Source organism: Xiphophorus hellerii, chromosome 20 (genome assembly GCF_003331165.1).
Source record: "Xiphophorus hellerii strain 12219 chromosome 20, Xiphophorus_hellerii-4.1, whole genome shotgun sequence".
NCBI lineage: Eukaryota > Metazoa > Chordata > Actinopteri > Cyprinodontiformes > Poeciliidae > Xiphophorus > Xiphophorus hellerii.
In genome coordinates this window covers 10542469-10566490 of record NC_045691.1, presented here as the reverse complement: position 1 = coordinate 10566490, position 24022 = coordinate 10542469, and the positions used below count along the sequence as shown (strand labels likewise).

At 36.4% G+C, this 24022-nt stretch overlaps 1 protein-coding gene across 1 annotated transcript in view; it reads right to left on the bottom strand.

The window, feature by feature from the left end:
- Window positions 1-3129: 3129 nt before the first annotated feature.
- snta1 (syntrophin, alpha 1) overlaps window positions 3130-24022 on the bottom strand; it is a 41207-nt gene continuing 20314 nt past the window's right edge. Inside the window, exons 3-8 of the mRNA XM_032549012.1 lie at window positions 10323-10518; window positions 9851-10040; window positions 7203-7333; window positions 6097-6293; window positions 5372-5559; window positions 3130-4298 (exon numbers count right to left, since the gene is read on the bottom strand). Of these exons, the coding sequence (XP_032404903.1) occupies window positions 4206-4298; window positions 5372-5559; window positions 6097-6293; window positions 7203-7333; window positions 9851-10040; window positions 10323-10518 (995 nt within the window). The 3' untranslated portion in view covers window positions 3130-4205. The remainder of the gene's footprint in view (window positions 4299-5371; window positions 5560-6096; window positions 6294-7202; window positions 7334-9850; window positions 10041-10322; window positions 10519-24022) is intronic.

Genomic DNA, 24022 nt, shown 5'->3' with positions numbered 1-24022 from the left:
AGTATTCTGTCAAGTTTGGTGAAATAGTCACATTCTTTTTAGCCATTGACAGATCTTTGTTCGAGTCTTACATATTTAAACAGTTGAAAAAGGCTACACATTTATATTAATTATATTTAATTAATTATAAAATGTTAGTAATGAAAATGAACCACTTCTCCTAGGGATGGATGATATGATATTCATGATTGTCAATAGATAATTATAGATTCATTTTCTAGTTTAAATATATGTGTGATCTTTTCGGTTTTATCCTGTTTTCATTCTATGTCATTGTTTATTTTTAAGAAGTCATGAGAAAAGGTGGCGAAACCTGAATCTGCTACTGTGCAAGTTTCTCAAGTGGTTGTTGCTAGGTAACCAAAGAGCGTGTGAGTTAGTTGATACCACCCACCTCACTTAGCTCATGTGAGAGTTTGAGCAACTAAAGTCTTTCTGCTGCCTACATCTACCAGAATGCTGCATGGTTCTGGATCGGAGTTCAGTGAATATTCTAAATGTTGAATGTCAAATATTCCATCAGATGTATTATCTATTAATAGTGATCAAATGTCTATCACAATATATATTATTATTGATTTATTGTCCAACCCTAGGATCTGTGATTAATCCTTGGGAACAATCTTCAAATCACTGAAGCTTCCACAGTTATACCAGGAGACAGTTCTACATCCCGAGACAAACATGTTTTGGTGTGAAATGTGTGCAATAAGCCCAGAAGAAAAGCAAAAGATACTGCAAATACAGCACATTGATCAGATTTTCATGAGTTAATGAGATCAAAGATATTTTGTTTATAAACATAATACACAACATTTTATAATGAAATTGTCTAATCTGGTCCTGGGAAAACAAAAAGTGAATCTTAGAAGCGTAAGTATGAAAATAGACCATAAGTGTTGACAGCAGTCATAATATTATGAGGAACTTTGAGGGGCAGATTCTTTTTCTGAGAACTAGAAATAGTCTCAGGTGTTGCCTCAGTCTCTTTTACAGTATAGTGTACTTTATACTGCTTATTCTGTGTACTTTACCCTTTATTTGCTCATTAATTTCTTGAGATTTTATTTACATTTATTTACATTTTTGAATGTTTTGGTGGTTCTTTTACAGTGATCTATTTCACACGTTTATGTCTGTATCTGTTTGAGGATATGTTCAATTTAGGTTTAAGACATGGTAACTACACTACATTCGCTCATTCACCTTTTCACACATATATTTACACTCTGGTGGTGGCAAGCTACTGGATAAGCAAATGTTCTTATTGAACACATTTATGTAACCATAACATAATGAAGTTAACAATGCATATCTAATCTCAATGATAATTCCATGAAAACAATGTGTTACACTTTGAAACAATAAATGGGTTGAACAATAAGAGGCATTGCAAGGTCATAAAACACATGAATGCTTTACATTATTGCTAAATATCGACAATTATATTATATTCAGCCTATGAACATATTTTTTAAAATTTCTGTCTACATGTGAAGTTTTTTCATGCAGAGGTTTTATTTAAAGTCTGTCATTGCCAATTAGAAAATATGTTCTCAGTCTTAGTTAGAAATATATGACTAGCTTTCCAGAATTCAACAAAAAAAGATCCCAGCATTTGTGCAATTTCATGCAACATCTTTGCTCCTTCTCCCCCAATGAACATCATATTTTGCTATATTTTTCTTCCCTTCATCTCCGTCCAAAGTACCCTTCCACTCCTGTTAATCAAAATATATTCACATTGTCTCCTCCCTTCATACCAAGTGAATCTGAGGGGCTGATTGGCAATTTCAAGAGCAAAACCATAGTTCAGTGAAAAAGAGATGGATGCCGTGAGGATGAGTGTGCCCTGCTGTTACTATGACAACACTTCAACAAGAGGGTGGGGGAGAAATGAATAGGGGACATGATCAAATATGAACACTGTATTCTGATTTGTTATCCAGCCTGTGCTGTTATTACTAGACTACCCTGCTTGTATTTGCTGTTGTGGCACACACAAACGGAAACAGGCGTTTGGTTTTTTTTTAAGTACACACAAAGGCTGACACAGCATCTGCTCCTTACTGATAACACTGCTTAATGGCAATAAAAAGCACATGAGAGCACAGTCTTTGTTTGCTCCTTTTTACACTGGCTAGCAGCAGGTCTAACTGTTCCAATTACCAACCCTGCTGACTTAAGCATCACATCGTCATAGTCATCATTGCTGTGCTCTGTCCATTCTACAGATCTGTCTGGACTTTAGCGAAATGAACAGAGCACCAACTGGGACTTAAATAAAAACATCAAGATCTGCTGCTTGAAGCACCACCGAAGAACCTGACTGAAATATTTTGATGTAAAAACTCACTTCTATGGTACATTTAAATGTTTTCATACCCTTCATATATCTTCACATTTTGGCATAATGAAACCACAAAGTTCAGTGTGTTTTAGGGGATTTTATATGATAATCTCTTTTTGGTCTGAACTGCAGAATGCTGTGCATGTTGGAACACCGCACATCACCCTGAAACAACCAACATGGTGGTGGCAGGATCATGGTATGGGCATACCTTTTAGAGTTAATGGTATGACAAATGGAGCAAAAATACAGTACAATTCTGAAAAAAAACCCTGTTTGAAGCTGCAAAAGACTTGAGACTTTAGCGGAGAGTTACCGTCTGGCAGAATAATGACCCTAAACATACAGTAAGATCTGCAATGGAAAGGTTCACATCAAGGCATATTGACTGGTTGGAAAGGCCCAGTCATAGTCCAGACTTAAATCTAGGAGAACAGTTATAGGAACATTAGAAAATTGACATTCCTAGAAGATCTCCATCCAATCTGATTAAGCTTGAGTTGCTTTGTAGCAAAAATCTAGCAGAGAATGAGTCAGTTGTTGAAAGTCTTTGGAGACATAAACCCCACCCCCCAAAAAACACACTTTACACCACTTTTCTTCCACTTCACAGTTATGTGCTACTGTGTGATGGTTCGATAAAATCCAAATAAAACACATTTGAAGATTGTGGATGTAATGTGACAAAATACGAGAGCCAGCAAGTAAGAATTATTTTGCAAGTATCTCCAAAAAGAGTAGAGAAGCCTGTAAATTACAAAGGCAAATGCATCAATAAATAAAAGTTAACAAAGTTTATTACATGTTTATATACAAACAACCTTGCAAGGCACACCTTTGTTTAAATAATATACAATACATTAATTTTCTTGAGCAAACAGGTTTTAGAACATATATTACTATATGTGTTTTTAGTGTTTAGATATTTGATATTAGAGAAGGCCCCAAACTACAAAAAACTTAACATTGATGAATAAAATAATCACACACTTTAGGATGTAAACACATTTTTATATTTTTAATTCAAACTAATAAAATAAATTTTGAATATGTGACATAAAATCTGTCTTTCCTGAATATAAATAAAAGTTACTGTTGCATTAATATTAGCTTCTTTTTACCACTGGGATTAAAGGTTGCAATCTCTTTTATTTAAAGAAACGTCATTCGATTTTCAGCTTGTAACATTACAAAGACATGCTTATTTCTTTTTATAGGCCATACCACATTGCTAAAAAAGAGAACTAAATCCAATAGGTTGATGAAAAACTTTGAGCAAACAGCATGTCGGTTTAGCTGTTCTCTGTTCAGCACAGGCTATTGATCATGTTACAATCAGCCACGTCAATCTGTCACTCCTCTGATACTGAAAAATGTTTGTCCAACATCAATCAAGATGTTGATGAAGCAGGGATTGAAAGATGAAAAGATGCTTATGACAAAAGCCTGCTGTGACTCATAAAATCAAACTAAAGAAAAAGATGGTTGCGACTGTAAGCTTAAAAACATTAAGAAACAGGCTGTCACATTCTTACAGTTTCCCATCATGAAGTGGCCTGACCTATTTAGACAGCTTTGACAGATATAGACCCCTTACATGATTGCTGACCTGAAGTATCTGTAAAAACATCTTTTATCTAACTACAATAATAAAAAAAAGTCCATCAGTGTTCCAGTTTTCTCTTCATTTTTTTTTTTTACAGACGAGAGAGCCTGACCAAAAACGATAAGGCTTAACGGCTGAAAAATGAGCCTATCAGCTTCACTTCCCCGGCTCTTTTGTTGAAGGTCTTCTGGGGCTGGTGTGTGTTTCACTGAATATTCCTATTTTGATGTTATGGATAGCTGGCCTTTATCATGCCAGGAGGCCAAGTCGCTTGACCTTAGCAGAAAGGAAAGAGTGGATGATGAACACTAAGGTCTTTGGGCAGCAGCGAAGGTCCAGTTTCTAAGAGCAGAGAGAGATGAGAATAAATCAGGGAGTTTGTATATCAATAGCCCTTTATAGGACTTCATGAAATACAATAGTTAACATTGATCCTTTATCCATCTACTACTTGATGACCTTGGTACCAAAAAACAAAAATATATGTTTAAAATCACCGTTAAACTCTAGAGACAACGGATGGATGGATGTCTTGATTCAGTTACAGTGTATGTTTTGAATCACTGTCCAACTGACAACCAAGTTTGAGCTCCATACCAAACTTGATAGATGATATCTAAGACTCCCAGGATCTTTGGATGAAAAACAGGTCTACTGCATTACATACAGTCCACCATACAAACTTTTAGCCATGGAGTGCTATTCCACATATTCATCCCTTGTTTTACTCTACACACATCTACAGAGAATTTTGGCCTAATGTTTAATCTAACTCTAAGTCTCATTTGACAAAAGTTCGCCGCATAAGTTAAAGATACAGTATGTTCGTGATGGTAGGACAGGAGAGCTGCTTTTCAAGGCCCCTGGATATAGATCAGATCTTATAGTTGTGATGGTGACTTGATGACTCCAACATGCTCTTTGGAGCAGTTTGTTAAGAGTTTGGAGATGTTTTATCTTCTTTACAATCTCTGCTGATTGAGCAAAGACAAACTTTAATCCTTGTAAACAGTTTTAAACTTTTAGTTGTTACTCTGACTGTAGATATTTTTAAACAAGTAACATTTTTCTTCTTATATACATCCCCTAAATGCTGGTGAATACATTAGTTGGAGAACTTACATATTTTGAACTGACACATTTTTCTGAGTGATTATGATTAATTTCCAGATATATTTTACTAAAACAAATCTGTCTCTTCTTGTATGTTTTTTTTATTAACCTTGTTGCTTCCTTGCACACAAAAGGACAATTCCTTTGATATGCGCAACTTTTCCATGTCTGTGTTAATCAATTCACCAGACTGTCCCCAAACACAGTCCTGCTTTCATGTTCGACACATTCAGTATATCCTCCCACACACAGAACATTTTTTGTTAGTAATTATTTAATACAACCTATAAAGTGTTTCTTACAATTTCAGCCTCCGGGCCTCCAAAGTCGAGAAACATCATACGGACTCCATCATCTGAGGACATTCGGAGGCGCTCGAAAGGCTGCTGGAGGAGAATATTTTTCCTGACACCCATTTCATCTGTGAATAGCGTGAAGCCGTCGTCAATGTGCACTCCCAGCATGCACTCTTTTCCATTCCAACTACAGGCTGCACACACACAAAAAGATAGTTTAAAACCTGACCAAGTTGAGGGAATGTTAATACTGGACAGAAATTTAAATCTTTCCTGTAGTCTATTTGGACTGCGACGCCTTAATATGCTAACATGACAAAAGAAGCATTCAAGCTTTTAACTCCCATGAAATCAAAATTTCTCTAAATTTTACTTGATGTAAACGTTAATTTACAGATTAATTCAAAATCCATGTCTTTCTGTACCACCTAATATTACCACCAGATGGCAGTGTAATGATACTACTCTATCTGGTGATTGAATGCAATGTGCTGAGTGTGCATTAGGGCACTGTTCAATAAGTCAGTATCATACAGAGCAGTGAAGATGCTTTATGAAACCTTAACAAAGTAAGAAATATAATTTAACTGTGATATGTTAATGTAAGAACCAAATCAATGAATTTCAAACCCACAGCAGTGTTATATTTTTACTTTAGAAGAGATCAGCGACTGCTCTTTACTTAGCAACTATAAAAACAGACATTGATATGGTATTTTGGATCTTTTTACCTGCTATGACCTCCTTGATGAGTTCTGCAGCATTGTGGCAACCCTCGACCAACAGATGAGTCCACGTGGACAGCTCCTTGGCAGTGTCCACTCTGAACACATGAGTCTCTACGCCCTGCTTGGTGCCTGAACGCAAGCCGAATGACAACTCAGAGTCCAATAGAGAGGAACTTTTTCCAGGACCAGAGTGGACCAGCCTTTGGGGAGAAAGAAGAAAATATCACCAGAATGTGGCTGAAAAGATTGCAATTAGGAATTATAGGATAGACTGTGGCTAAAGATGAAACTGCTACCTATGTGGAAAACAAGGTGCAGAATCCACAGCAGAGAGAGTGACGGAAACACACATGACTCATAGCTCCTATGAGGACTAATGTTTTCCAACTAAAGCTATGGAAGTTATGACACAAACTGTTCAGTGGTTCAGTTATGGAAAGTGTGAGCATGAGCTCACAAACCAGTGGAGAAAAAAACAAACTGATCAGGGCGAGGCACAAAGTGTATGTACGACAGTTACTTTGAAAAGTGAGGATTTGGTGTGTGCGATGTATGAAGAGAAGAAAATTCTAAGGATTTCTGCCACATGGGTCAAAATCAGCAAGTTGAGGGTACCAACTGGTCACAAAAAATACATTTTTAAACACAAACATAATTTTTGTGAAGGATTTATACATTTTTATCAGCTCAATGTTAAACTTAACATACAATATAATGAGAAAAGAAGTGAGATTTTTGTTGAAAAGGGGTCAGGAAATTATTATAGATCTGAAACATAAAAAAACTTTATTCTCTTAAATTGAATGGGATATTGGTCTTAGCTCAGAAATATCTGCTGTAAAAGCTGCTGGATGTCTGTGGCTCCATTTACTATGTCATTAAAATGAAAGACATGTGGTTAATAAAAGACAAACACTGCGATGGACCTAACATTTTCCTATTTAAATATGTGCTTAAATAGAACATTTAAATTTCACCCTATGTATTAAAAAGATGTCTCCATCTCTACCAAACATCTGCATAAGGGCAAAAAATTTGAACCAAGAGCCCCAAGTAGCCCCCACGATGCACTTTGGGCACCTCTGATGTAAAGAAATTAAAATTTTAACCTGGTTGTGATGAGGGTGTGACTCTTGGTGGGGTTCCTTAGGCTCTCTTTGCTCTCAGGAAAGGAGGAATACAGAAGCAGGTCCTTCTCTGTCAACACTGCAAAGAGAGGTTTCTCTGGACCCTGGGACATCTGCACACACAGACAATTATATCAGACTGAAATTAAATGCCTATCACTCTTTCAGGGTACATACAGCAATCCTTAAGTTAAACTGAACACCTCTGATGCATAAATGGGTCCTTTTGGACCCGGTGAGGTCATCTTTTTGCAATATCTTTGTAATGAAAAGTTTTCATCACTTCATATTCCAGGTATTCCTCAACATGTTATTGTTATAACATGTAAACATGTTATTGATATCATGCAATTAAAATTTTAATTTACCTTTTATACATTTTAAGAAATGTATAATATTACTACCCCATTCTTCCGTGAGTGGGTCCCAAAGGACCCTCATTCATTTCCTATGGAATTTAATGGGAATCTTTGTTTCTTACCAACTGTGACTGTCAGGAAAACATTTTTTTGTGAACCATACACACAGAGTCCTAAGTCTCACCCCTGAATAATAATATTTTACAAAGCAAGAACTTTTACATATAATTATTATCTTTATTTTTACCTCACAAAGGGGTGTGGGTGTGTGTGTGTGTGTCGATCATCAGTGCTGTGACAGTGTTATTGTCACAAATCAACCTATTAGCCTTCTTTGAAGTTAGCTAATACTAGTTATCTAATCAAGCTGGCTAACATTCCTGCCTATATTTTATTGTGCATAAAATATAGTGCCTGTGCTTGTGTCTCTCTGTGTGTGTCTGACACCCTGGATAAGAAAACCAAAAGAGAAAATGTGTTGAATGACATGCGAAACCTGTTGATCAATGTGGTCAATGTTCTTTCTTTTATTGTCTCAAAAAATAAAGGCCCCCGGGGAAGACCCAGGACACGCTGGAGGAACTATGTTTCTCAACTGGCCTAGGAACGAGTTGGGTTTCCCCCGGAGGAGTTGGAACAAGTGGCTGGGGAGAGCAAACTGTGGGCCTCCCTTCTTAGGCTGCTGACACCGCAACCTGACACATGGATAAATGGAAGATGGATGGATGGATGGATGGATGGATGGATAGATGGAATGGATGGATATGGATGGATGGATAAAAAAAATGCACATACATACACACCCCCACATGCATGATACACACAGCACAATAGAATACAGACAGTAATGTTAGCTAGCATGGTTAGCTAGCTAGTTTCAAGAAATGTGCTCTTTCTATCCCACACACACACACACATAATGGACACTGACATTGTTCCAACATTGCTGCCGTAAAATTGCTGTTGTTGTCATTTCGTTTTAAAAATGTTTTACAAATCATCACAAATGTTCTACAATTTCTTCTAAAAATGCTTAAAAAAGCTAAAATGAAAATATTTCAAACATGAAATAATTCTTGTGTGAAATAAAACACAGCAGAAAGTATCATATTAAGCATTATTCTGAATCAAAATGACAAAGGTAGCATAAAAACACATTGATTTAAACCCACTCATGGAAGACTGTATAGTCAATATGTCATGCATCAAAGGGTTAAAACCACTTTTACTACCTTCTATTGTTTTTTTTTAAACATCACATAAATTTGTTGCAGATGTTGATCCGTGTGACCTTCTAACTCATGAATCACTGTTTCCAAGTCACACCCAGAAAGGAAAGGTTTAACCCAAGACAGGCATCTGATTATAAAAGGACAAAATATTTTACAGATTTGCGGGGCTGCATCTATTTTTAAATTAAAATATCTTCTGCTATTAATTGCTGTAGTAGCAGGCTAATATTGGTTGCAGTAGTGGTAATTTAGTAGTAATTTACTACTAAATTGCTAGTAGTAAATTACTACTAATAGTAAATTACTAGTAAAAACACAGAAATATATGTTTTTTAATTTTAAAACACATATTCTGGTGAATTGTGCAGGCAACCCAAAAGATATGTATCTCTGTAAAAAAAACAGTGCATCAAAATTACTTTAATGGCAGATACTGGCACTGAGGGTTAAGCTCACAATATTCGGGGACACCAAGTTCTTTTCTATCAGATCTATTTTGATCAGCTGCAGGAGTATGAGGTCCTGGAGGAGCTGTCAGTGAAGCCAACCACCTCAGTAAACTCTTTAAATGGTAAATGATGCCATCAACAAGCTGTTTTTTGAAGAACACTGCTAATCTGGTTATGTAACTAGTTTTGTCTTTACCACATGTGAATGGCATTGCAGTGTCAGAGCTGAGGAACATTTCATTATTTACATTATTGTGAATAACGTGAAGGAATTTAATTACTGTTAAAAGGCACTGTATTTATGACATTTGATGAAAACATCAAGTTTTTGAAATTTTCAAACTTATCTTAAAGTTTCAGACTTACTGTATCTTCAAATTTAAGACTTTAAGATAAGTCTTACTTTTTTTTTGCTAGCTTGTCTCAAATGTGGAGAATCTAAGAGTTTTCCACAACCAACAAGTATATTGAGAAAACTGAAACTAGAGAGTAAAAAGGGTAACTGAGTACAAAAAATACAATTAAAAGATTTAGAAAAGAAGAGCAAGTCCTTTGACTCTTTTCCCATGTACCCCGGTATCCTTCCATACCTGCTCTGTAAGCCAGCCCAAATGTTTGACATCCATGCCAGGTTGCATGCTCTTCATCTCCTCCTTCACTTGTGGTAAAAGGCTGGCAGCAGCAGCTTGGATGGCATTGTACCACGACTGAGCCATGGCTGGGTCTTTTGCCCGCAGGAACATTGAGTTCTTTCTGTTGGATGAAATCACCTCGAAATACCTGGCAAGTGTGATTAAAGGAGGCGGGGGAGGGAGGAAAGAAAATGGAAAAAAGGGTCTGTTAAAAAAATAAGAAAAACCTCAAAGAGAGCAAAGCTTCAGGCTGAAGAGGAAGTTTCACATATTAAAGAGAATATCAAAGTAAGACATAAAAAAAAATCCTTTTTGCGATAATCTTTCAAAGTAATTTTGTAACTTGTCAGTCAGCCTCAGCCTGGTTCTGAGAAATATATTAACTGAATTAAACATGACATTTAAGTGATAGATGTCTAATATGTAGTACCTGTTCTCTGTGTCTGGGGGGCACTCTTTCCGCGACACCTGGCACATCCTCAGTGGGATGATGCGAGGCTCTTTCACCTCGATGGGGAAGACCTCATTGCTCCTCTGAGGTGTAGAGGGGGGAGAATCCCAAGGGAGGTTTGCTCCAGGGGAACCGGCGCTTTTAAAAAATGCAGACATTTCCTTGATGTATTTCACTGTAAAAGAGCCAGAGCAGGGAAGGGAGAATTGGGTAGTAAGCAAGATGAAGCACTGCAAAACGAAACGATAAAGATTTTTTTCCAAAATGGATCCTTCAGGTTTGTTACAAACTAAAAAGTACCACACTTAGGAGCTGTTTTAAATAGTCTCTAAGCCCATTTTTGACAACTCATAGCAGACTCATTGCAGCTTCATGTGTAAAAACAACTTAAACATAATGAAAAGTAGATGGTTTTATCTTAATTTTCTCCTTCTTATAATTCTGGAGGAGGACATTCCTTGAGCACCAGGTGGAAGCATAACGGATATGTAATTCACTTTAGTTGTACACCAGCACAATGCCATGGGTCACCAAGCACAGCTGGTTCTTTTGGGGAAGTCATGGACCATAGGGACAGGAGCAATAACAAGGATCTCAACACTCTACACCCAAGATTATTCACTCCAGTGGACAGGTGCCAAAAGGCTGCAGTCACTTTACACCTTTTTAGAGTCAGTTAAGCTAAAATCCATATGGGAAAACCAAAGCAGAGAAAACCATATGCATAGGGGGAAATATAGATCTATGTGCGGTATAGAGTGCTGACAGTAAGACTTTGATGGCTGACAAATGTCTTCTGTTTTTTGGGGGTTTTTTGCATTTTGTGGCCTCATTAAATGCTTTAAATCAGGGTATTCAGCACCAATCCTCAAGGCCTGGTGTTCAGCAACATTTAGATGTGTCCCTGGTCCAACACACCTGAATTAAATGGCTTGATTAACTCCTCAGTATTCAGTCAAGTTCTAATTATTAATTCAGGTGTGCTGAAAGTAAAGACTGGGGTTGAATAATCCTGGTTTAGGTCGACAAATATAGATGTGGAGGAGGTTTTGCCCTACTGCCTCCATAGATTGTTTTCCAATACCCAGATTAGGATAATCTCCCTCAGGACTTTCTGCTGGACGTCATGAAGCAGCAAAGCAACCCAATACAACCATAACCATATTTGTTTTTTTTGTGACACACACCTTCCAAAAAAATCCACTGTTGCCATTTGTATTTACTCAGGTTCTTCTGGCCTATCTACTGGGAAATGTATATAAATGACAGTCAAAACGAAAATACCCAACAAATTGTGGGTTAATTAAGTCACCCCTGTATTTGGGGAAAGCAAAACAGGGCAGTAAATGCAACCAAGATCACTTAAAAAAAATGTTTTTTCCCAAGTGTAATAATGCTACTCAACTATTCAGATCAGAAGCTGTGCCTGTTGTTGGTTTGAAACTTTATGATTTTGTAGCAATCCTTTTTATCACATATTGTGAGAGTTTTCAACCACCATCTGAAGCCAAAGGCAAATTTCCACATTTGTGGTCAGTGAAGTTTATTATTATTGTCAATATTAAAATCTGTTTAAAGATATAAAACGCATATTTATGACAAAAAATAAGAAAACCTGTAAGCGGGGAATATATTTTCTTAGCAATATATACTGTACTTCACACTGCAGGTACCTGCATAGTAGAACACTTTTTAACACCTCACTGTTGGCTTGAGTTTGTTTTGTGATTTTATCTTCTTGCTTGTGTTCCACAGCTGAACAATCAATTACCCTTTGAGAACAGACACAGCCGGTTCATTGACTTAATCTGATTTCACTAGCACGGACCACATCACAACAATATGAGTCCACTGTCTCAACCAAAGAGAAGAGAGGATAAGAGAGGTCTGCTGAATAATTGTTTGACACAGTCAGCAAATGACATGGTAAACCCCTCGAGATGGTGCCGTGAAAGACAGAAAAGTATGAATTACAAGTAATAAAAACAATGGGTATTATAGGGAACAAGGGAAAACTATTGAAAGAACTGAGTGTTGTTAAAACAAATTTAATTGTCACTTGTGGTTTGGGTACAAGCAGGAGAAAAGAGGCCATAAAAGAGAGATGTGTAGAATGAATAGGATGAAAAGGTTTGTAAAAATCTATAAATGAGATGGTTGCAATAAAACAGAGCTCTAAAAAAGAAGCGATTTGGTAAAAAAAATAAGATGAATATGGATGAATTTCAAGAGGGTGGGATAAAGAACCCCAGCACAAAGTGTGATACATGGGTAAGCCAGCTGTAATAGCTTGCCAAGCGATTAGAGGGGCAGCGCAGGATGAGCTTTGTCCTCAACTTAAATCCCCTTTCAGGTCATCTTGACATTCTGATGATGCAAATAGATTTCACGAGACCACAGGTTTCAATCATGCCTTATACCTAAAAGTTGTTATGGTTTTGTGACCACCTGATCAGAGGCAAATAATGATGAATCCCCATCCTATGTGACCTTTTAGCTGATTCAAGATTTTCACTTAACTATTAGTCAGTCAATTCAGAGATCAATTGACTGATCAGTCAATTGCTGGACGCATGTTGTTTAGTCAATGTGAGTAAGTTAATTGATATATTTACATAATATATGACTACACTCATGAGTCAGTTTTTGGATGATAACATAATTTGAAAAATGCTTCAGGTACCTTTAAATTCTTTAATTCGTAGGTATTTTATGTTTCTTGTGAGACTATATCTCATGATCACTAAGTGCAAGCAAATTCAATTTAGGAGCAATTCTATAGACACACTTTGTTACAATTAGTTCAGCCACACACCCATGCAGATACACCTACACACCACCACCACAGTGCAGCTCCAGCTCAGCAGGCTGTGGTATGGGTTCAGCAATTGTAGCCTCTGCTTGAGTAAAAATAGCCCAAAGGACATGGCAAGTCAGGAGGCTGAAGGTAAGGCTCTGGTTTCACTAGGGAAGTGTGAAGTGCTCTTCGTGCACAGTACAAGAGGCAAGCAGTCAGAGGGCAAGCAGAGGAGTCACAGCGCTGGACAAGAGCAGACAGAAGGGGCCTTCCTGTGTTAAAATAGTGTGTGACAAGCCAGTTATACATCTATTTGTTAATCATTGTACTGTATCTTTTTTTTTAATCTCAAACTCAATTTTGTAATCAATTTTTAAAAGGCCCATCTCTTTGACTTAGACATACTTATGTGGTTATGTTTGACATCACCCTAAATTTAGCTATGATGTGTGGTGTTGGCAGATTTGTGGAGTAACAAATTGCAAAGTGTTACTACTGTTACTTTTGGAATAAGCAGGTATTCAACGTTAAACGACCTGGATCTCTGGCGGGGACAAAAACATTATCAGGAAATCCTTACAAAATAATCAAAGCGAAAACATGAAGAGGTTGCTGAAAGCTCTTGGGATCACATCCTTAAATCAACAATGCAGGGGAAAAAAGGCTTTTTGCATAATCTAACAGCTTTCATTTCACCTACTGCTGTATGCCAATTAGCCTACCTCAGCAGTTTGGGAGAACAATTGTGTTCATTCTCGGTTTTAGACTTGCATTCATGTAACTCATCGAAGGTATTCTTCCCACTGGCTGCTCAAACAATGTACTGCACAAATAAATGACTGTGAATTACAATGAGATGGAAAAACTGTGGGAAGAGTTGATCAGTGCAATTGAATAAGAATAGGCATGGCTAGTTTTTGCTTTAAGGTTTATGTCACAGTCTCATACCTTACTAAGTCTTTGGTCAGTCAGCTGTGTGCTGTGACTATTATATTGAAAAATAAACCTCCTCAGTTCCAAAATTATCTATAAAAATGTTGGGTTGTGAGATGTGATTATGAATTGCTCATAATTTCAGAATCTCTTTAAACAACCTTTCTGCTCTGTTTGATTGTGATATTCTGGTTCAATAAATTGCATAATGTTTTTTTTTTTCTTTTAAAGCTCTTTATGTTTTATTGATATCCGATTACTTTTATTTCATTGTGCTGCAGTTGCTTATATTTCAGTTGTACAGCAACTGTATTTTTAGATCTGCTCTACGAATGAATAAATGAACTAATGATTCAAAATTATTTAATTTGTAACAGTTCACATGAAGTAATAGTATATTTTGGCAATTATCTTAAAATAAAGTTTGCAAATGTATATTAATATTCAAGTCCAGTCACATCAACTCATTCTGAATGGATTGATATATCGACTTAACTACCATAACATGTCTAAAATGACTATTAGTTTTCTAATCTTAAACTGACAAGTAAGAACTTATCCAAAAATCTTTTTAAAACTGATCATAGGAATTCAGAGACTGCAACTCATATCTGATGATATAAGGAATAGACTGAGGAGAAAAAAATTGTAACTGACAGTAACTCCTCCTAAGACAATGCTCAGTATCATTGAGTCTGTAACTCTTCTTTTGGAAATCTATTCTTCCTTAATAATAATGTTCTAGATGCTCATTCTGTCGCTGATCTTAGTTTCTGTCTACCCACTCACAGCTGAGAATTATGTTATAAAAAAGGAAGAAGAAAAAACCATTACTTCCACTAAAATGCACAAAGAATAATTGAAAAAGATTACTCCTTTTCCTCCTTCGGTTGTGGAATAATTTCCTGTCTCGCTGATTTTAAAGGATTTTGTTTATCAATGGTCCACTAAAAAACTTAAACATAAAATTCATACAAAATTGTGATTTTTCAATTTTGAAACTAATCCTTTCAGTGTTTTGTTAAAGGAATAGGTTTCTCATAGAATAAAATAGTAAAAGTTAGCAAATCATAATTCTCTCTATGAGTATTTTCCTTGTCATCATTTTGCAGTAAAATAATAATATTTTCTTTTTATTATTATTTTCATTATCTCAAATTTTTCTTAATTATTTACAAGACTCAATTAAACTGAGCAAAATAAACATTGTAAACAGAACAAGACATCTCTAGACAAATTCCTACTAATTCGGCATGTGTAGACTGGGAGCATGTATCAAGCAGTCAGCAACTAATGTCAACACTTTTTGAAGTAGATGACAACTTGCATACATAATACTTCATGGAAATGAGCTTCTTTCCATTAGTTCCTGTGCCAGCACACTTATATTCGTACCATGAGAAAGGCAACTGCTTCTTGTTTCTGCACTGAGGTCATTCAATATTTATCTACTCAATCTCATTGCATTGGGCAAAAATATGGAAATAAGAATGAAAAAAGAAATTGGATTGCTTAAATCTTTGCCTAAAGTTGAATATATCACAAAAGATCATCATAATCATCACCACCTATCAGTTTGTGACTGGTGACATCAATCCTACATCCTCAGATCTGATTAAATGAAGATGGAACTTCTTTGGTCATTGAGCAGGGAGAGGTGCATCCTTTTTGCCCGTCCATCGCAAGTTAACATAAGACAAACAATAATTCACTCATGCAATTACAACATTTTTTTTTTACAAATAAAAATCAAAAAAGTGTGCTCTGCATTTGTATTCATCTCCCTATATAGACCAGTGAACTCACCAAAAAAGGTCTTAAATTTGAAACTGGGTTTTCTTGAGTGGGATTTACACCTTCCCCATATGCAGGTACAGTATCTGTAAACTTTGTTCACTCACAGTCCAAAAAAATAGTAACTCACTACACTGACCTTTGGAATAAGTCTGAGCATGCAATGTTATTTGTCCTATTTGTATATTGATAAGGCTTCTGAGTGTGGCCTGCCTCTGGCCAATAACAACTACAGCAGTGGACAACATGGAGTGGATAAACTAGATTTTCCATTGTCACAGTCTGCAAATTTTATTATAAGATTTTTTTTTTAAATGGCCTCTTCAAACAAGATTTTAACAAAAAGCTGATAATTCAACAGTAAAGTTTGTGTTTTTTTAGAAACATAATTGAGGCATTAGCTTCTCAATAAACAACAGGTGCATGAAATAAAGGCAGATTTGTTTCTTTGACAAATCTTCACCACCCCCAAAAAAAACATGTTTCATAATGTATTTCACAAGTCTCACTTGCACACTTAGTTGTAAGCATTACAACTTAGTGCAACAACTTTTTGCTATGTTTAAAAAGTTAGCAAAATGCATTTACCACAGAGAAATACAAACAATGAAGAAGAATAAAAAACAGAAGCGAAAACTAACACAATAAGAGTTTCCAGAAACCTATGCATTCTAAAAAGAGCACAAACCAGCTGCCATGAAAAGTGGTTTCGGAGAACACTCTCAATAATTTGGGCAGACCAAGCCCGAGTCCAGACTGTAGCCTAAAATAGCAGCTTAGCTTTGGACCTAAAATAATATATATATATACATATACATAAAAATGTATTCTACCTGAAGAGATGGAGCAAAGTTCTATCAAACTTTCAGGGTCAAGTTTCCAGAAGCATATAGCTAGCTTTTTAACCACCAACAGTGAGGTGAAAGGTCTGTAAATATCTTAGTCTTTGCTGCAAACACATGTAGAAAAATATTTTAATTTATTTTGAGTTGCTGCAAACAAGAGAAATTCACATCATTCAAGTAGTTTATAAAAACCTTTGCTACAACAAGTTACCCAAAGTTTCCATCCTCATCCACTTGTTTTAATATGAGCTGCTTAAACATCTTTGTCAACCAAATTAAAATAATTTTTGACTCAGGTGAACCACAGTTTATCACTCAAACATAGTTTTCAATTTAGCCTAGCTTAGGGAACAATTTTCCAGTTTGTAAACTGTCCACTTTGTGTATTAATGCATTAAGATATATTTGGTGTTTGACTTAAGTTTAAGAAGTTAAAGCTTCAAATAATACATATAGCTAAAATATATATTTAGAATAGAAGCTGAGGATTCAGTACATTTTCTTTGTAGCCACTACATTTTACAATGAGAGCAGGCAGCAAACCTTAAGTGGCAGTACTTAAACTGCAGTATACCCAAGCATTCAGATCAGTGAATATCTGCAGTGTGTCTTGACAGGCAATGGCATGCAGGTGCAGATGACCAAATTTCCATCAGGCAATCTCGACTCTCGAGAGGCCATTAAAAATGTGAGCTTAAACTGAGTCAGTGGACGCTAAATGGTGTCACAGTTGTCATTAGTTCCTAAATTGACTGGTAAAAAACACAGCAGAAGAAACAAGTGAACACGTCCAATATTTGTAAAAGACAAAAGGTGACATGTATTTCTATCAAGTGTTTGGCATTAAACTAAAAAGAAATTCCTTGAGTTGTTGAAATTCTACATGATATGCATTAAGGTCATATTCAAAAACTTTGAGTTAAGACCTACTATACACAAAAAGAAACAGATAAATGTAATGATTCCAAGATTAAGGTAGTGTAATTCACCCAAAAGAAATTAAGACTGGAAAAAAATTTGAATTTATTAAATCAGAATGTGAAAACTAAGATGGAAAAAGCAGGCATGCAGAATACCCAGCCAAACTCAGCCAGAAATGTTGCAGTGAATACCAGTGGTGACACATTCAATACAGAGCTAAAATTAGCTGAGATGGAACTGTTATTACTTAGCTTATCTGGCAGCCAACGAAACTACTTTTGTACTGTGTGAGAGTCAAGGAGTTTCTTGCCTTCCTATGCAAGGTATGTTACTAATCCTTTCCTGCTCGGTTCTCCACTATTACAGTTAACATCAAAAAAACGATAAAGATTTTTTTTTTAGCAATGTAAGTTTTAAAACAATTCACCAAATTACCAGATTTTTTTTTTTAGCTTGGTTTATTTTAAAAGCCTGGTTTCTGTTGAACAACCAAAAATACATATATTCTTCTAATGCAACTAAACATATCAAAATCCATAGTGATTTTTTAAATTAGTCCCCAATCTGCAACACAAAGTACCAAATAGATTAAAAACAACTAAAGACCTTAAGCTAAAATTCCTAAAACATGTGCATATTCAGTACTATTACAGCCATTACAGCTATGCAACATTTTGCAAACCAAAACAAATCTTTTTCAATCTCAAGGATGCATTGTTCTTCATTGGCTGCATAATTTCTGCAGTCTTTAAACCCTTTGCTCTCTAACCAGAACAACATCAACTTGTTGGACTATTTCTTTTTACACATTTTTTATTTCGATGGTCAAAAAGAAGTGCTGGCTTCTTGTACAACAGTCAGCGCAATAAAGATGAACACCAGCCGTTTCTGCTCCCACCACTGGTTACTGTGGGAGTGGATGGAATTTCAAAGTCCAGCCAACGATCTCAGAAGCATGTTGTTGGCTCTGTAATGTATGTTAGGAACAGAATGACCCAATGTCAAATCTCTAAGGCAAGATGTCTGGGGCCAAAACAAGAACATAAATAACTGTACAAAACAAGAGAATACTTATCAGCTGAGGTCAGTAGAAAAACAGCATCTATATATTAGCTCTGTAAGCCTAGCAATTATAAGCATGTATTTTGATAATTTTTTACTTTGTATTGGACTGATTGAAAGCCAGTAACAAAAGTATTTATGTGTGTAAATATGAATGTTTGTTTGCTGAGAAAGTCTGATGCAACATGGATATTTAATTAATCTGACACCTTCAATATTAACCCACTTTTGTTGCAGCTACTTTTAGCTGCAATCAGAACTGTAATCAGTTCTTGGTTATGTGTGGTTCAAGCACTACACATAACCATTAAAGCAAAGATATTATGGAATAAGAACAACAGAAAGCCATTTTGATTACTTAAAAACTTTAGCCTATAGTGGTATATGACAATTTTAATCAGCAGAACTCAGTGTAAATGCAAATAGGTTACACCTTTATTAGCAATGCAAGAAATGAAACTATTATTGGTGCTTATTGCACTGTGTTGAAACATCTATGTTGTGTTAAATCAACATAGCCAAACAGCCATGTATTTTGTCATGATGTGTAGTGAGGTGGTGGTGAGGCAGACGCTTGAAGACCCAGGTAAGATGAATAATGAAGGTTTTTAATGAGGAATAATCCAAGAAAACAGAACACAACAATGATCACACAAGTCCAAATCCCTGGCAGCACTGCTGAGGGATTTGGACGGAAGCTGAGGCTCAACACAGGTAGCAACAGAGAACACGAATGGACTGACCAGACACACGGCAGAACAGACGCCAAATGAGGCGAGGAACAAGGAACACAGGTGGGGTTAAATACACAGGGAGTAATCAAGGTAACGAGACACACCAGGGAGCAATCAAAGGGTAAGACAGGACAACAGGGAGACTCAGAGACAGAAACTCAAAAATAAATACACAGAAAAACACAGAACATAATAGATTTACTGGATATTTGTGATGTGGCATTGCAAAATCAGGAACAAGTCACCACAGCATAAATGGAGAGCAAGGATGAATACCGACTAACTTCTGAAAAATTAGTGATTGCTGTTTTTTGGCAAAATACTAGTTGAAGTTATAAAGAAACCAACCCATGCTTTGAATGCCAGTTTGAGAAATTTTAAAACAGTAAACTTTGTATTTGAATTCAGCTTGTTTTCAGATTAAATCTGAGCTGTTTCAGGAAGGTGGGGGAAACTTTTATTGTTTTTAAAACGCAATTAGGACACATATAACACAGGCACACAGATCTCTGCACTGCTGTGGCTCTAATGATATGATATGAAACAAGACAGAAGCTCACACCATTATTGGTAAATGGAACAAATGCTGAAACTTCTAAAAAAATTTATATATCTAAAACAAGACAAATGAGGCAAATTGTTGCTTTTATCTGAAAAATTCTCAATCATACCTGCTCACAGTTAATACCGGGGACTGGGGTTAACAATGTCAATGAACAGCCTTTGTTAACATCCCCAGAGAGCTCATCAGGTAAGGGGACAACCTTTGAGGACTGTTTTTTCACAAAGCTTGTTTGCAGAATGTTAGCATTCAAATAATCATATCTTCTCCATCTTTATTTTTCTATTTGTTTGGCATCATTAGAAAGTTTGGAATCCACACTTTCAGAATCTGTAAATAACTCAATTAATGCTGCTTATCTGAGAAGTTTGGGCGTTTGGGCATATGCCAGCTGTAGGTATCCCCTTTGTTATTCTTATGAATATATATCTCTTTTGGTGTCTTTCTGCCAGTCATCCAGTGGAAATTTCCTCTTTTTTGTATGATTTAGATAAGAACATCATACATCAATCCTGCAGCCCAACTAATTTGAATGAGGGATAAATGCCAACCTTTGAGAGGGGATGAGTTTGGGGGGCATTGTGGGGGTGTGGTGTGAGAAAGAGAAAGAGGGCAGAGACCAGTGGATTAGACTTTTAGGCTAATTCATATAGTGCCAAAGCAGAGATTTGATTACTTTGCATAGTGTGTCAGGAGAGTTAATTATCCTAATTCAAGAAAGTGAAAATGAAGGAAACTTGGACAGGATATGCAAAGGACAAGAACAGACCAGAAAAAAAGATTCAGCTTCAGACAGTTTCACTTTACTTTGCAGCATTCTCTTTCCATTTGGTTCCAAAAATGAAGAAAAACTATTCTCCTTTTGTACATTTGTAAGTATTTTTCAGTGGGACCCAAAAGAAGTAATGCTGATTGCAAATTAGGAACATCATTTCCATATCAAATTTAAATTGTATAGAAGAAAGGGAGAACAGTTAACCAGTTAAAAAGTAAAGTTTGAAAAAGTTACAGCAAAGGAAAGCTGCCTTCTATCTCCAGTGCATGCACATGCTGCTGCAGAATACTGAGACAGTTGAGTTGAATGTGAGTCAGAGTGGAAGTAAGCGTTGGCCACCAGTTTATCAGAGGCCCAGGATTGGGGCAGAGGGGTTCACTTGGGGCCTCATTAAGATAACTAACAGCCAAACACTGTAGAATGGCCCGAGGGGAAAATTGTAATTTAATAAGTTGTGGTATTTTATGGGTTAATCGCTCCACATCTGAATGTGAGCACACTGAGTTTGTTGTTCTACAAAAATAAAGAAATGAACCTTTGTGTGCATAAGGTTGAACATTTCACAGCAGGAATTCCTATAGTTATTGCTCTTGTCACATCAAACTATGTGATAAATAAAAAACATACAAAAGACCATTTAAAAAAGAGTAATACACTCTCAGTATGCTTGAAGCAAAACATGTTCCCCTGACATGATTCTACCAATTTTAACAACCAACACAGCTTCATATATTTTTTTAAATAATTTGACAGAGAAAAAAGAAGTTTCCACCAAAAAAATGAGTCTAGACTAGACTAGATGGTCATCATGGCAGGTGGAAATTACTTCTAGGAAATTGTCGGATTGATTTTTAAAAGCACACACCATATTGTATCCAGGCAACAGCCACATATTAAAGTCTATAATATGGTTTACCTATACAAAATTAAAGAGATCCGTATACATTAGTAGAAAACAATATATTCTGATGCCAAACATATTGTAGTGAAAATGTGCAGCGTCAAATAACCATCACAAGTTTTATATAACACAAGTTTCCCTAATGCTTTACAAAGCTGATAATTTGTAGTTACATTTTTTGTGAGTTTTGATGGTCTTTCCATGCCCACATTACATATCAATAAATTCATAAAAATGTAATTCATTAAAAGAAATGAAAGCTCATTCTGTTCTTTAAATATAATCATGACAAGTATAGTAAAAATTGGATTGTTCAAAATGAATTCAAGCCAGTTGGTTCAATGGACTGGTCTACAGGCACTTCTCCAAAATAGACTACAAAACACTTTAAATCACACACACACACACCCGCCCACCCCCGCACACACACACACACAAAAACTTTAATTTCTCTCCTGTTATGTATGTCAGTCAAAGAGCTGAGGAAGGAGCAAAGAGAATGCAAGGAAAATTATCCAACCGTTAGCGGTTCTCAGGAGATGTGGAAGTGAGGACTGAGGAGAGTTTTAAAGGTAATAATTATATTGTCGCAAAAGGAAGAGCCAGAAAGACTAATTATCATATAAAATACATGCATGAATCTGGTTCTGCTTTTCCACAGGAAAGCAGTCATACTGTCATTTTAATGCAAAAGGCAGAATTTACACAGAGCAATTATGTAGAAGGTCTTGTTTTCAGCACTGACTGGATTTTGCTTCCTTATCCACAAAGGAAATAATTTAAAAAACATACAATACTCAGTTTTACAGCATTTATTTACCAACTAGTCCTTTATGACTTTCTAAGGTCCAACCTTAACACTAAAGCTCCTTGTTAAAATTTTCATAACTATTGAACTTTTTCTAATTTATTAGGCCCGAGCAGCAAAGCGCTGCGAAGGCCTATTGTATCTGTACTGTTTATTATTATTATTATTCTTACCCCCTCTTCGTGCGCCTTTTTGGGGGCTTTATCATATTCAAAAACTCACCAAACTTGGCGGTCGCGACTAGGCGGTTTAAAAATTTTGAATTTTAAGGTCGTTGCAAAAATCGCAAAAAAAATTGCTCAACGGCGGCAACTAGCAATTTTCAACGGAACCTTTGCAATTCATTTATTTCATCGTACAGACATGAAATTTGGTACACATGTAGAGCTCAAAAAGACATTCAGAATTTGGTATAGATTTCATAGTGCAACTATCACAGGAAGTCGGCCATTTTGTATAGAACGTCCATTTTTTACCTCGATTTTGACGTTTACAGCCTTCGTATTTGATCGAACTCCTCCTAGGGATTTTGATTGATCGGCTTCAAACTCGGTCAGTCTGATCATAAGGCATGTCTGATTTAAAGTTATCAAATTGGTGAGTTTTGGAGCATGTTGAAGGGGGGTTAGCAGGGGTCAAAGTTCACCTACTCGCCATGAAACACGAAACTCTTATATTTCCTATACAAAAACACAGAGAGGGACCAAACTTTCATTGATTGATCGTCATTGGGTGTCCTAAAATACCCTGTGGTGAAATTATTTTTTTAAGTAGGCCACGCCCCCTGAGAACAGGAAGTGTCATGTTTTACTGTGAACGGTCGCTATCTTAGCCCTTTGACCTAATCAACATGAAACTGTGTCCAGAGACAGAAGACATGTTGGTGTGTTGTGGATTCCAACCCCGACCGGCTTTGACATAGCAGGTGGGCGTGGCGGCGTGGCGAAGTGACCTGTAACGCCGTTGCCATACGTTTGGCTCTGAATTCCACAATTTCGGGCCCAGCTGCTCCAAACTCACTAGGATGGATCCTTATCCACCCACCGACAGGAATTCATAACAAAATTTGGTGGGCGTGGCCTAATTTCTCTATAGCGACCCCTAGAGTATTTTAAATGAACAGCCCTAAGCCATGCTTTAACCTAGAATTACGAAACTTGGTACACATTTGTATCTTGTCAGGACGTACAAAAAAGTCTATTACAGCCATGGTCGAAACCCAACAGGAAGTCGGCCATTTTAGATTGAAGTTCATTTGACCTCAATTTTGACGTTTACAGCCTTTGCATTTGATCGAACTCCTCCTAGGGATTTCGATTGATCGGCTTCAAACTCGGTCAGTCTGATCATAAGGCATGTCTGATTTAAAGTTATCAAATTGGTGACTGTCTGAGATTGCTGAAGGGGGGTTACCAGGGGTCAAAGTTCACCTACTCGCCATGAAACACGAAACTCTTATATATCCTATATAAAAACACATAGAGGGACCAAACTTTCTGTTATTGATCATCAATAGGTGTCCTAAAATACCCTGTGGTGAAATTATG